This window comes from Manacus candei, unplaced genomic scaffold (genome assembly GCF_025592945.1).
Source record: "Manacus candei isolate 608988 ecotype Guabito, Panama unplaced genomic scaffold, ASM2559294v1 h1tg000048l, whole genome shotgun sequence".
NCBI classification, from domain to species: Eukaryota; Metazoa; Chordata; class Aves; order Passeriformes; family Pipridae; genus Manacus; species Manacus candei.
Window position 1 is genome coordinate 10,713,609 of NW_026138096.1, and position 14,527 is coordinate 10,728,135.

The 14,527-nt window shown below is 45.8% G+C and overlaps 1 protein-coding gene across 1 annotated transcript; it reads right to left on the bottom strand.

Annotated features, from left to right (window-relative positions):
• Window positions 1-5,009: 5,009 nt before the first annotated feature.
• Window positions 5,010-6,585, bottom strand: LOC127475969 (nuclear receptor corepressor 2-like). The gene is made up of 2 exons (XM_051798249.1): window positions 5,840-6,585; window positions 5,010-5,750 (listed from the first exon to the last, which is right to left on the bottom strand). Exons 1-2 carry the CDS (start codon window positions 6,041-6,043, stop codon window positions 5,010-5,012), a joined length of 945 nt encoding a protein of 314 aa, XP_051654209.1. The 5' UTR covers window positions 6,044-6,585.
• Between the last annotated feature and the right edge of the window lie 7,942 nt (window positions 6,586-14,527).

The following is a 14,527-nucleotide window of genomic DNA, read 5'->3' on the forward strand; positions in this document are numbered from 1 at the left end:
GCCATTTGCAAAGCCTCAGTTCTTGCCATGGGCTGTATTCAGATGCTCTTGGGCTCCTAATGTAACCCTGGGTAAACAGAGAGACATCGAGCACAGCTTTGTGCCCAAGTGCCTTTCACTCAGTGCTGCTGGAAATGGGATTAGCGGGAGCAAACGCTGCTGTTGACTCTCCTCTCTCTGAAATCAAACAGCTCCTTCTCAAAAAGCCAATAAAACCATTACTGCACCATTACTTTCTGGCCCTGGACCAGCTGTGATCTCACTCAGCTTTGTGCTTAGCAGGGTCTCCTTAAATCTAAGGCTGAAAGTGGCAGGTGTGATTCTTGAGCTGCTCTGGGTGCCTGGGGAGCAGGTAGCACCTGTGGGTGCTTTTGCAAGAGATTCCCCTGCTGGAATGGGAGTTTGAGTGGGCCTTGGGCTGTGGGTTATGGGTACAGTGTGCCACTGTACCACACAGATGGAATTAAAATGTCTGTGTGGAATTAAATTGCTGGAATGCCAGAGAAAATTTAGTGTCTGAGCCAGTTCTGGAGGCTTTGTGCAGATTTCCCTTGTGCAAACTCCCCCAGCCCACACTTACAGAGTCAGTAGATAGGTTTTTGAGTTAAGGGGCTCTTAGGGATGGTCTGATCCTTTCCCTTTGGAGGCTGCCAGGCTCCCTGACCTGTCATGACCTTCATCTGCCAGCACGTGTGGGGCACACTTAGGTGTGGTGCAGGCAGTCCATCCCCTCCTGGGGTGGCTTTAGCATGCCCTGTCCCTGACACAGCCCTGCTTATGCTGATGCTTAGCTGCCTAGCCACGAGCATGTTCGATGAAAATTAAATGTACAGGCAGCAGAGGTATTTCTAGTCCCTGTTTTTTGCTTTTCTAGAAATTATTACACATGTTTTTTTTTGAGAGCTAACAGTTTGTAGATGAGCATGCCATGGTAGATCTCCAGATAAGGGCAGGTACTGCAGACACCCATGACTTCCTTGGGTAGGAGCAGCTCAACTGTGTCCTCAGCTGCTCCCAAGAGCTCCTGGGCTCGAGTTTACTGAATTTGATTTTGCAACCTTGGCTCTTTCACTGTGGCATTTGCTTTGGACTTTCTGTTTTTTTTCAAAATGCTCTTCAAAAGAGCCTTCAGAAGCCTTTAGAAATGGAGCTGCCAGTTCTATCCCACCCTGCCCCCTTGCACCTTGGGAAGAAAAGCAGGGACATATTTTTAGAGGATGGCATTGGGAAAAAATGGTATCAAAAGCAGGTGGAAGGAGGTGTCCTTTTAAAGTCAAGGCAGGCTGGTTGTGGCTATTTAGGGTGCATTCCTGCAGTGGGTCCTGTTACCTGATGTGATCCAGCCCCTGCATGTTGCCTTTCAGGTTGTGCACAGAGGGTAATGCACAGCTGATTTACCATTAGCATTGAATTATGGATTAACTTGGCCCTGGAGGAAACAAACATTTCAAGAAACAGCAACAGCAGCACTAAAATTAATGAGCAAGGGAGGTAATGAAACACTAGTTCCATTCAAAAAAAAAAAGCAATATAAATATAGTAAGAGAGTGCACCAGATTCAATTTAATTAACCTGTGGTTTATAGGTTAAATAATTAAGATGAATTAATTAAACTAACTAGAAAGAAATTATGTGTTTAGTTAAACCAAATCACCTTGTTCCATGTTACAAAGCAAGTATTACTGTCTGTCAAGTTCTTATTATTGTCAGTGTAGGATGGGATTTATGATCTGACATAATTATTGTTCTGAGAAATGTGACATAAAAAGAGGCGAAAATAATTAAGCAGGCAGCATAGAGAATGTGTGCTCTGGGTATTAAACCAAATGATTAGAGCTAAAGTAATAAAGAAAATAAGCACAGCATAACCCTAATGAGTATTAGTAAACTGTAACAGGTATTAATATCTTCTAAACGTAATGCCAGATCCATTTTTTAACCATGTGGATTTAACAAAAAGTTTTGTAATAACTCTGGCTTTGGTCTAGTTGCACCAGCAAAGAAGGAGGAAATGGAGATATTTCCTCATTTTCAAAGAGATGTTTCAAAGTTATCAAGCCTTATGAATCCTCCAGAATGTTTTTGCAGTCTTATTTCACTCAGTACATCAGCAAAAAGGTGACACGTTTCAGATTGAAGATGAACCTAAAGACCTATAAAGTGCCAGGTTTTTGTACTGAAAACTTCTAAAGTTTACTCATTTCCCCTTCCAGTAACTTTAATGGGAGTTGTATCATCCCTGTAACTCTGTAACCCTGATAACCAGGTTTTTATTGTTTTCAGATCACTAGACTTTCCTGTTTGCGTTTTCACAGCTGCTGACATAAACATCTTTTAAACTTCCCTTAATTACACTTTCACCCTTGTGAAAATCTTGCCAAATCATCAAGATAAATGTAGTGAGCAAAAGAGTAAAGGATCAGTGACTTGGGTTTGACCATAAGAAATTACATATTACTTTTTATAGTGAAAACAGAAGACTTTGTACAAGAATATCTTGGTGTAAACATTCTTAATCATGCTAAACTCAAAATTCATCTCATGGCATAGTTAAAAATGCGTGCATGTAACTTTGATCATTAAAAAAAAAAAATAATCAGAGAAGCTGAAGTTCCTGCTAACTAGAATGGTCTTTTTACTGTGTACAAACTACAAGTTCCCTCCTGGTGGTCTTCCAGTGCAGGATTAATTAAAGAAAACACTGCATCAAGTATCTTTTCTATTATAAATGTCTCGCAGGTTTATGTAATCTCTTACTGAAGCTATTACTGGAATGCCTTATAGATCAAAATCACTAATTAAACATTAATTCCCTTAAAACATTTTCAAAGCTTTAATTTCAGTAACTTGCAAGTTATTTGCCTGCCACAGTACACTGTCTTCTTGCAATCAGTATTTAATAACCCATGCAGTTTTAATCTCAAAGTAATGTATTTAGCAATGACAAATTAAATTGAAAAACCCCACTGTAAATCTAGATGGTACACCGGGGTGCTTTTCTTACTATCTTAATTTTTTGCTGAAAAAAAAGGACAGTCCTGCCTTCCTCTAACCCTTAAATGAATGTTATTTTTTGAAGGGTAGATAATCATTCTCTCTTTTAGTTTTATATGTATCTTAGTGAGGGCTGGACCAGATCAGTGAAGAGTCAAATCCAACAGCTCGTAACTAATGTACCAAAATCCTGTATGATTGAAGAGTGAGCAGATATGGTCACATGGCTTTAGGATATGATCCATGATATGAGCACCCTGGGAAAACTCAGCCACTGTGCTGCAGACCTCCACTTTTTTGACAGGTTACTTGCAGGTCAGCTGGGAGCAGAAGGCTCCTGTGGTTGTGGGCTATCACTTATGAAAAGGTTCTTTCATCTTTCTTTGAGAGCTCAAGCAACACGTGCTGACTGGCCAGGGCTTTGAGGTTTGCACTGTGTGTTTTTGCTCAGGCTCTACTTTTTTCCTGGTGGTTTGCTGATGTGACCAGCCCTGCCTATCTACACCCTTTTCAAGTGTGCCCTCACGCCAGCCTCCTCCCTGGGCTCTCCTGGGCAGGAAGATCCCCAGCAGCCCAAGGCCACTATCACTCGGTCACCCGATCTTTGGAAGCTCCTCAGGGAGCTGCTCTGCTGTCATTTGTACTCCATGAGGCTCTGTCTGTGGGGAAGCCCCTGCAGCAGGATTTTCATCCCTGATAACAGAACTGGGACCCCACAAAGAGTCTCCTCCATCCCCCACCCCCTCACAGCACCCCTTTCCTCCAGGATGGAAAAACTGCTGAAAACCATTAAAAAATCAACCTTTAATCAATAAGCTTGTTGTATGAGAGGTCATTATCCATCCTGGTTATCCAGGAGACCAGGGAGCTGCACACTCCCCACCCTCTCAGCAGGGACATCAGCCCATGGGACAGGTTGGGTTTAGGTATTGGTATTTCTGATGCCCACAGGTGCCTGACAGGCTTCATCTGCAGTTCCTGGGATGCTCCGCCTGACCAACACCATCGCCTCAGCAATAAGGCTGTCCAAGAGCTTTTTACTGCTTTTAAATCAAGTCAGCAGGAAACTTTTAGCAGATTGAGTTATAGAATCATTAGAAAAATCTTCTCTGCTCACAGGATTGTACAGCTGGATGTGTCAGCAAGGTTTTGCCACGTGTGTTAGTCACAATCCCATCGAAACATTACTCACAGGTTTGGTATTTTTTAATCTATCCAGCCTGGCCAATTTCTTTCCTTTAACACCTGGTTACTTAGTTGGAATTTTTCCCTGGAGTAAATCTAATATCTGAGCCTTAAAAGTCATGGATGTTCTAGAGATGATGAACAGAAAGTCGGTAATATCTCCCATATGCCAGGTCATCAGGGAATATTGCATCTAACTTCCTTTTCTTTATCTCAAAATGACATTTCTTTGCCTAAAGTGTCGTGAATTCTGAACACCAGTCAGAGAATATTGTTCATTGGCATTGTGGGAGGCAGCAATTGGCAACCCAGCCAGGACATGACACCAACAAGACACCCCCAACCCAACCACCCTTGCCCTTGTGGGGGAATTCCACTGGCTGGATGTTAATTTGGAACACTCCACAGCTGGAACAGACAGGTCCAGGAGATTCCCAACACATCTGGATAACAACTTCCTGGCACAGGGCCTCAGGGAGCTGACCCAAAGAGGTGCCCCTGTGAGTTCATGCTTGTTCCCAGAAAGGCTCTCGTGGGTGAGGTAGCAACTGGGGACTGTCTTGGCCACAGCAACCATGAAACCATCGAGTTTCAAATCTCTGATACTGCTGAAACCCATCTGGCTCCTGAGATGGACCAGGCCCAGGCAAGCATGGTTGGAAAATCAGCATCTTTTACTGACGTGTCACCTCCCAGGGGAAAGCCACTGGTTGTTTCGAGTCTCTGCACGGTGAGGAAGGACAGTGACAACTCTCCAGAGGTCTTTGCAAAAATAAAAATATTTATAAACAACAAATGAACTGACTTGAATTCGAGACTGGCAGCGGGCACTAATCCTCTGGCTGTGCTGCCATACAGGAGCACCAGAACAGCCTGCAGAGAGTCTGCAGAGCCCGCCTGGAGTGGGAGGGCTGCAGCGTGTGGGAACCCTGCTGCTCGCTGGGGGTCTGGGCCGACAGCAGGGCGGACGAGGAACTGGAGGGGCAGTAGGAGCTGTGCCGGGCAGAGACCTGGCTCTGTGACCCTGCTGCTGGCACCTGCCCGCCCGAGTCAGAAGGAGCTGCTGCCTCTGCCCGCTCCTGGGAAACCGTGTGGGTTTTCTGCAAGAGCTCCGCGTACTGGGGGTTGACCCAGATCGTGTGGATGGTGATGCGTTCCCAGCTCTCGTGTGACGACCTTTGGTCGCTGCTGTCCTCGCCTTGGGACAGCTCTGGGTGTCCACTGAGCTCCCCCTCAGAAAGCTCTTGTGCAGTGTGGTCTTCCCCGTCCTGCAGCTGCCGGGGACTGCAGAGCTTCCTCTCTCCCTCCTCCTTGGCCAAGGCCCTCTCCTTGGTCTCCGGCGCTGCCAGCGCTGCCCCTGCGCGCTGCCCGCCGAGGACATGGGCTGTCAGCGGGGCGGGCGAGGGGCCGGGGGGGCAGCAGGGGCTGTGTGGGGCAGGGCCCTGGCTCTGTGCCCCTGCTGCTGGCACCTGCTTGCCCGAGGCAGGAGCAGGTCCTGCCTTTGCCGCCTCCTGTGCCTCGGGAGGATCAGCTGGGCAGTGCTGCTCTTCCTGCAGCTGCCTGAGGTCCGCCTGTGGGAAACAGGAGGAGGCATGGGATGAAGGCAGCTGCCTTGGCACAGCTCGAGCCTGTCCCACCACCCTCCTGCCCAGTCCCTCACACTTTGCCTCCTCTGCAGTCTTGGCAGCCCCTCAGTGGGCTGGGATTTGGGGTTTGTCTCCTCCTCCTTGGGCATCTCCGTTTTGCTCTGCCAGAGACACCCCCGGGAGCAGCTGCCTCCTGAAAGAGGGGCTCTCCTGGGAGTGGGTGCCCCAGGGCTCTGAGCCCCTGAAAACCCCCTGGGGTCACAATGACCTCTGGGCATGGCACAGCCCCCATATCACAAAGCGCCCTGGAATCTGCCTCTGTCACAAAGGGACACCCTGGCACCCCCAGCAATCATGAAAACATCTGGAACCATCTGGAACCAGCTAGGTCTGGCATGGGGCAGCCCCTGCTCTCCCATCCTGAGGGGAGAGAGCCCTGGTGCCCATGGCCCCACAGAGACCCTCACTCCGGATTTCTGGCTCCCTCTGGCTCAGGACCAACTTGGCCTTGGGTCTTTATTTTATTCCCAGCCTTGACAGCAGCATCTCACATGGGGGCTCATATGCCATTTCTGTACATGTCCTGTGTCTTAACACAGCTCTTACTCTCAGCTTCATGAAAGTGGTGCAGTCATTAAGTGCTTAAAGTGAGCACTTGTAGCTTATTTCAATCATCCAGGTTGGGAACATTTTGGTTATAAATGAACAAACAAGCTTTGTTTGGTCAATGAATTCTTAGAAAACCTGAACATTTTTGGATTAAATAATACTGAAAGTTCCAAACTGAATATTCAGTAAATGAGATGGAAAAGCCTGACATCTTTCTAGTCTTCATTTGACTAAGTTGAGAGAAATATATAAGATACAACCCATCTGAGAGTCCACATAATGCTGTTACTCTGTGGTGGGTGGCTGTCTTTCCCAAGAAAAATTCTGTGCAGAAATTCATGCCCTGAGGCCTGTATTTACTGCTTGAGGAGTAAGTTAGGTATTTTAGAGGTGTCATTTTTTACAAGATCAATACTGTTATTTAGCCAGATGGCTGAGCAAGCATGGACAAATACTGTCTGCTATAATACATTTATTTGTCTATTGATCCATCTCTACAACCATTTTGCTGATCAAATAGATGGCTTGAGCAGGACCAGGAGCAACTTATTCCTAGTTTTACCCCAGCAGTAACAGGATTTGTCTCACGTAACTTCCCACTCAGAAGCTACATGAGCTTGAGCAAATGTGGAGCCCTGTGGAAAGAGCCAAGTGGATTCACCCCACTTGGGTGTATTTTAGGCAGGACCCATCACCTCCTGGGAATGCCTAACCCAGATAAAGGCAATTCACATCCCCTCCTGCCTCTAAGTCTCTCAACATCAGAGAACTGTAATAACACTTTAGCAAAGTGTTGCGCTACTTAACATTCAATTTTAGGAGAGATGGGTTGAAGTGAAAAGGATGAATACAAGATTTTCCTGAGTTCAAAATATTCAGTGGAGGATGCAGAGAGATTTTTTTCAGATCTGCTCAAGTACAGAGGACTTCATGTTGGTCCAAGCTGTTGCTTACTTGCTAGGAAAGTGCAATCTAGTAAAAGGCTTCCACTGATCAGAGGGTGACAATCCACAGTCCCCCACCTCCACTCAAAGCAGGAACAACTCCAGTGAGGCAGGTGAAGCTCATGAACCAGAAATCAGTGTCAGGTGCAGATGGATCCAAAGACAGAGAAGGAAGATATTTTGAAATTTTGAATGAAATGCAGTTTTAAAAAACACAGGTGATATATAGGAAAATCCCTGATGTGACACATTTATTGGACTTGTTCTATGCTGAGGCTGCTCAGGGGGAGGATATGGAGATTCATGTGCTGAAAAATTCCATGAAAGCTGTCTGAGAGTGGAGGATGCTTTCTGGGAACAAGCCAGGGCATGGGAGAAACATGACAGCTGATTCTTGCTGCTGGGCAACACCCCCAAATTTATGTTGTTACCTCTCCATCAGATGGATGGTGAAACGTGGCTGTGCTGGGGATGGGGCTGCTTGCCAGGCAGCCAGACACTCCCTACATCCAGTGCTTGTCATCATATCAGCCCTGTCATTACCTTCATCACCCACAAAGGTCTGATTTAATGCACTCAGGTGCCAGCAGCCAGGTTGCTAAAGAGTATTTCTGGGTTGTGGCCAAGCCTGACCAGCCATGGGGTTGTTTTTTTTGCAATACAATTCCAAGAAGACAAAAGAGATGAGGGCTTTCAGTTTTCACCTGGCAATACTAGTTGTCACCCCCACTGATAAACAGATGGTTTGAAACCATCCTGTTTTTCTGGAGACAGACAAGGACTCTCAGACAAACATATGCAATGCTTGGGGAGGTCAGCCCATGCAGTGAAAGCAAAATACACAACAAACCTTTGGTGTCTTGAAGATGATCACCTGGGGCATGTCTGATACAGCTCCATCCCTCCTTGCCCTGAGGATTGTCTGGTCCAATTGGCACAGCTTGGGCAGTGCAACAATGTGAGGAAGCCTCCCTGGGTCTCACATGGTGCTTCTCCAGGCTGACATGGGGCAGGAGAGGGGCTGTATCTACAGCTATGATTATTAATGTTTTCATCTAGGATTTACTAGGCTGATTTAGGAAAAGCTGGGCTACATATTGAGGGTAGGAGGGGGAAAAAAATGCTCCCTTTTGCCCTTCTCTTCCCTTCTGGGCTAAATTGTGGGCTGAGTTTCTCTTCCCTCCAGTCATGAAGGGCAGTTGGCACCAGGCTTGGGTGAGCTGTGATTTGGTATTATCTCAAAAGAAAGTGTCACTGGGTCTAACAGAGTTGCTCATTTGGCAAAGTCTGTTAGCATGAGCAGACTTACTGGCCTCAGCTGGTTTTAGGCTGCACATGAAGTCAGACAGACAAAGCATTGCTTCAAAGTGCAGAAGAGGAATTTGACTAAAATCCCTCTACTAAATAATCTCGTGACAGGCAAGTCGTGCAAATCAGGCAAAGGTAGACAAACAGTGGGAACCATCTGTCCATGCTTGAGATGGATGATGGCTTGATGATGGACTGAGGCAGTTCAAACAGCTCTGTGCCACTCTGGGTTCATGTTACAGTCCATCAGTGGAGAGCCATGGGCCACTTACTCCCCTGTGATCCCTTTCCTAACCTGTGGTCCAGCTCCTCCTCTGCAGTTCACCCCAGCATGGAAGAAGCACAGAAGGACAGTGTGGATGAGAAGGGGACACCAGCCTGAGCTCAAAGGCAACAGCCAAGTGCACAGGGGGTGGACGTGGAGAACTAGAGGGAACTTAAGGGCATTGCTCCAGGGAATAAAGGTGTTGGATGGATATCCAGTGAGCAGACAACTTGGTCCCTGCCAGTAGGACCTGTGTTGGCTCTGCCCTCCCACACTATCACATGATACATCCCAAGTCTCTTCTGTGGCTCCATGTGCCTTCTTACATGTTAGAATTTATTTGTCACTTTTGGCTCATTAAGACTTTTAAGGTGACAACTATGTGAGGTCAAATTACAACCCTAGCTTTCCTCTACACAATATTTCCCTAATTTGTATGGTCAGAAGGAAGATATAAATGACTGTGAAATCAGCCATTTAAAAACTTACCTTCCAAGTGTCTTTGTGTGTATCACCACACAAGGTATGATTTTCTTATTACTGCAGAAGTAAATCAAATCAAAATTATATTCTGTCACACACAGGTGTATGATGAGTGGTGTTTTGCTGTGGTCTCCCTCAGGACTTGGGCTTGCCTCATTCTAAACATGTGAATAATCCCTGTGAATTTCAACACTGCAAATATTTCTGTTTGAGGGTAAATGTCCCTGTGTGCTTCAGTGGAGTGTGAGGGCAGACAGCTGACAATCCTCTGCGGTGCCCACTGAAGTGATGTAACCAAGCAGAAACCCCACTGAGCTGAAAAATGCCCCTTGCTCAGGAAGAGCAGCCTCTGCCTGTGTACCTCTGATACCCTGTGGTGGGGCATCTCTCAGAGGGGTGAGAGAGCTCAGGATGGGAGAGTGTCTGGTGGGTTTTCTCTGGTACCCACCACAGGTCTGATCCAGAGCTCACTCAAGGTAAGAGTGCCATTTGTTTTTGTGGGATTTTAAATCTTTTTTTCCTGTTAAATGCACTCAGCTTTTAGAAAGGGACAGTTGGCATATGAACGAGTTTATCTAAAGGATTTAAGTTCCTGGACTTTCCCACTTCATCTGCCTTGGAGGCAGAGTAGGAGCAGCCAGAATAGTCAAGCCTGAAAGACTATCCTGGTAAATACACCAGGCTGGATGGTGTGTGAGGAATGCTGTGGGCAGCTTACAGAAGAACTGTATGGGTGTCAGTGTGGTCTGAGCCATGGTCTGAACTGTGTATCTCTGGTGTGCATGAAAATTCATCAGCACTGGGCTGAGGTGGCTGCATGTTATCCTGGTGAACACACTGGAGCTTTCCTGCTCTGTGTGGAGACAGCAATTGGAATGAATGCTCCTCATGCTTGGGCTCTCTGAAAGGAATTCAATAGAAAGCAGCTGGTTGCTGCTGTGAGGTGCCACAGGCAGCAGTGCTGGGCAGGGATGCAGATGTGATGCTGTGGAAATGATGGAAAGTAGAAGCTGTGCAAGGCTGATGTCTGTTGTACCAAATCAGCACAGTGAGAACACTCCCACCAACATGTCCACTGCTTTTTGTAAGGTACTGTTGTTCTGACAATCAAACACTTTTGCCTTCTTTTTCGTTGTACTTTTTTATTTGTTTTAGTCTTTCTTTTCTCCCGCCCTCCCCCCCTGGGGAATGCTTTAATAGCAATTTCACAGGAATTCAGTTTTAGTTTTGTTTGTAATAACCGTTGTCATTGGAGTGAAAAAGGAATCCACAGGAGCAATTACTGGTCATAAGAGAGTGAGTGAATGAATTAATTATCTTCAGCTTTGTTATTATTTTCATGTGCATAATGATGGCACAGGCTGGTGCACTGACTACAGTGTGTTTAGGGGAGGAAGAAAAACTCTCTCTGAAAGCCTGTGGGAGATAATTAGTTTGAACCTCCCTCCGAAAATGGTGTATTTTTATTTTTTTTTTTGGTGATGATCTCAGTGCTAAGTCCTGAGGATGAACAGGTTCCTACAGATGACACCACAGGAGACAGAAATCATATTACCCTGGGAACAGGGGAAGAATGTTCTTCCCTGACCTTCACATGGGCTGAAGCAACTGTGCTCACTCCTTCACCTTCCAATCATTTGCCTCTCTGCCACAAGCTGCAAAAATAGAGCAGAGATGCTGCCAACCTCTGTAGCAGTTTGGCACTATAATTAGCTCCTTCAACAGAAAACATCCCGAGTTTGGCCTAATTATGTTCAGTTGATGTTATTGCTATTTCCTCACTGTTTCAGCAGGAGGAGGTGGGTGGGTGTTCATGTGTTCAAGCATCACAAACCACAGTGACAACACAAATGTCCTACACTATAACTAAAGAAAGTACAGAAAAGTTACTTCCAGCACCAAAATTACCAAGATAAAGGCAAAAGCAATATTCTGTGGTCACTTTGCTTTCCTGCCTTCAGCACAGGTTTTTTTTGTGTCCCACTTCAAACTTCTTCTCCCCAGTTTTCTGCTGCAGCTGCAAAGGGTCGGGGAGGTCCTGCACGTTAAGTTTCCTTCACGTTGAACAAACTGCAGAGTCTTTTTGTGCCCAAAACGAGAGGATTTGAGAAACACATCAAGAAAGGTCTTGAGCACCTTCCACGTCCTGAGGACAAAATCTTGATTTGTTTAGTTGCATGGCCTTTGTGTTTTGGTCCTCGGGTAAATCTGCGAAAGTCCTTTTCGAGCCAAGGCTGTTGAGGAAAAATGCCCTGGGAGAGCAAACAGCGAGGCAGTTGTGACATCTAGTGGTGGTTTTGGCTGTTACACTGCCGGGAAAAATCTCGGAATCGTGGAATGGTTTGAGTTGGAAAGGAACTTTAAGACCATCTAGTTCACACCCCCTGCCATGGGCAAGGACACCTTCCTCCAGACCTGGATGTTCTAAGCCCCATCCAGCCTGGCCTTGAACACTTCCAGGGATGGGGCAGCCACAGCTTCTCTGGGCAACGAAAAATATATAGAAAATAACGTTAGGAATGCATGGATAGGTATATTTAGTGAAAGCTGATTTAGTGCTTTTAAGGATACGTAGCCAGAGGGATCTCAAAGAGATCACAAGGTCTCAAGTGCTGCAATTGCAGTGCCTTCACTGCCGTTCCAAATTTAGCTACAAGTATGTGAAATGAGGATTAGCCCCTTTGAATTTAGCTTTAGACATTTGTCTGCATTTTGTAGCCATTCAAGAACTAATCATGAAGCAAAGAATTTCAGTAGAACATTAACTTGGTCCTGCAGAACTTTGCACAGTGACATTGCTGGGTCAGCAAGATTTCAGCAAAATTACAAACCTCAGACAAAACTCTTCCCTTAAGAAAGAATCTGGGTACTTTTTATGTTGTCAGTTATTTTTGCAAGGACCAAAGTGACTTCAGCATAAAAACAGTCCAGTTTGAGCAAAATCCTTTTTTTTCTTTAGCTTCAGGACAAATCCTGTTATGGGATAAATATATATTTATATGTTATTGTGGGGTTGTTAAATCTACAGAGAAATATTGGACAGAACTTCTACTCCTCATCAAATCCACAATGCCTGACCACAACAAAAACAATTTTAGCACAAAAACTTTCAACAGCTGTGTTTGTGAAGCTCCTGTAGCCAACACTGGGATTTCCAGACTGCAGGTGATCTCTCTGACCGCTGCAGATGAGCCAATGGCATCCAATAAAACAGAGTAAAAAGGGGTAATTTGTCAGCTCAGAATTTCTTAAGGCTTCAACATATATTCAGATTGCTCTTGTGGAAGGTGTTCCTGCTAATGGCAGGGGGGTTGGACTAGGTGGCCTTTAAAGGTCCCTTCCAACACAAACTATAAGAGCTGCAACTGAGCTTTGTTTGTGTTTTCATACCTGTGTTCCCAGGGGAGGTAGGTAGGTGAACATCACTGAAACTAAGGGAATAGCCCCAGGAGACTGTGAGAGGAAGAGGTTTGTCAGCTGGGCTAATAGAGGTCACCAGTTCCTGCTCCACGACCACAGAGCCCAGCCCAGCCCAGTGGTCCTGCATCCGAGTGACCTCCCCATGAAACAGCTGATGATGAAAATGATGGGGGAACAAGACAAGATGGAAACAGCTGGATCTGCTGCTTTCTGTGGTGAAGGAGCTTGTTCTATGTGTTTGTGACCTCTGTGGACACTGGACCAAACCTGATCTGTTGTAGGCTGTGCTAGATTTAACCAGTTTGAGACCTTCCTCTTGGATATCTCCAAGACATCTCCAAACACTGCTTTTGGATACTCCCACTCCTTAACACTCTTTTGTTTTCTGATGCTGATTTTCAGATTTATGGCTTTCTTAAAGCCTGTAGGGATAAAATATTAAAATTGTTCCATGCCTAATTATGCAAAGACAGAGGAACCAAAGTGTTTCCTCTGGGGTCAAAGAGAAGGTGCCTATTTCCACATCTGCAGCTCCAGCCCTTAGACATCAGTGTTGCATCAGCTTTCAGCTTAACTCCTGCTGAGCTGCACCCCACAATCCCGAAACCTTAAAAACCAGCTTGGCCTCTGGGGAAGGAGACTTGAGTTTATTTATCACACAGGGATTCAATGTTATTTAGAGGAGTTTCTTTCAGGGCAAAGAAGTACAGTTGGAGCTACATGATCTTTAATGTCCCTCCCAACCCGAAACATTTCATGATTCTATGAAAGAATTAACAGCCAAACTCAATTCCTTACAGCAGTGGGACAAATAATGAGCAGGGGCTTTTCTGGCATTTAGATTTCAAAGAACTTAAACCCCATTTTGCTCCTGCTTCTTCCTGGATGGCAGAGGCTCTGCAGGATCCTGTATCCTGCTTCAGCACCAGGAAAACCCCATGCAGGGCCTGTGAGAGCAGAATTTGTCCTAGTCTGTTGTTTTCCTATTGTGAAACTCTCCATTCCTCGTGACCAGCAGTGCAACCTGGTGATCTGGAAGAGCAGGTGTCCAGAACGTGACCTTTCCCAGCACAATGGGGCAGCCCCAGGTCTGACACCTGTGTTTGCAATAAACCGGATCGCCGTGCTCGGCTGCCCCTGTCTCCAGGAGGGAGAAAGGCAGTGGGATGTGTATGGTTGCAGCCCAATGAACTGCTACAAAAAGCCCATCAAATGTCAAGCTTTTCTCTAAGACCTGGAATTGCTGAAGCATTCCTGGCAAAATTTACTGAATGAAATGAGTACGCTCTGATAAGCCTCTGATATGTGACAGAGCCAGGCCTGCCTCAGATCCCACAGCAAAGGAAAATAACCCAGTATTTAGATGAAGATGACCACAGGTCTTCAGCAGCATCTTCCTTCCTGGAGAAATCCAAGCCACAATGGACCTGAAAGGGTCAGTCTGGGGCTGGCAGTCCATGGGTGCCATTTCAGTGTCCACCCTTGGGACTTCCCACTAAAGTGCTTCCAGTGTTGAAACTGTGACCCCAGCTGGTGCCAAGCTGATATCTGAGCCTCTGTTTGTGAAGCACCATAGAAATGTGAGGCTCTCTAGAAATGCCAAGCCATGGCATTGCTTAGGGGAGAAGAGGGCAGTGTTTGTGTGCTTCCTTATTTTCATTTGACACTACTAATACTAAAAAAAAAAAAAAAAATATAAAATAACTATACTAATAGAAATACCACAAAAGTTT

What these genes read in the sequence shown, in the direction of transcription:
- LOC127475969 (XM_051798249.1), bottom strand. Translation starts at nt 6,043, where the DNA reads ATGCCCAGAGGTCATTGTGACCCCAGGGGGTTTTCAGGGGCTCAGAGC. An exon ending in GACTGCAGAGGAGGCAAAGT is followed by an intron (nt 5,751 to 5,839) that starts GTGAGGGACTGG and finishes TGTTTCCCACAG; the next exon opens with GCGGACCTCAGGCAGCTGCA.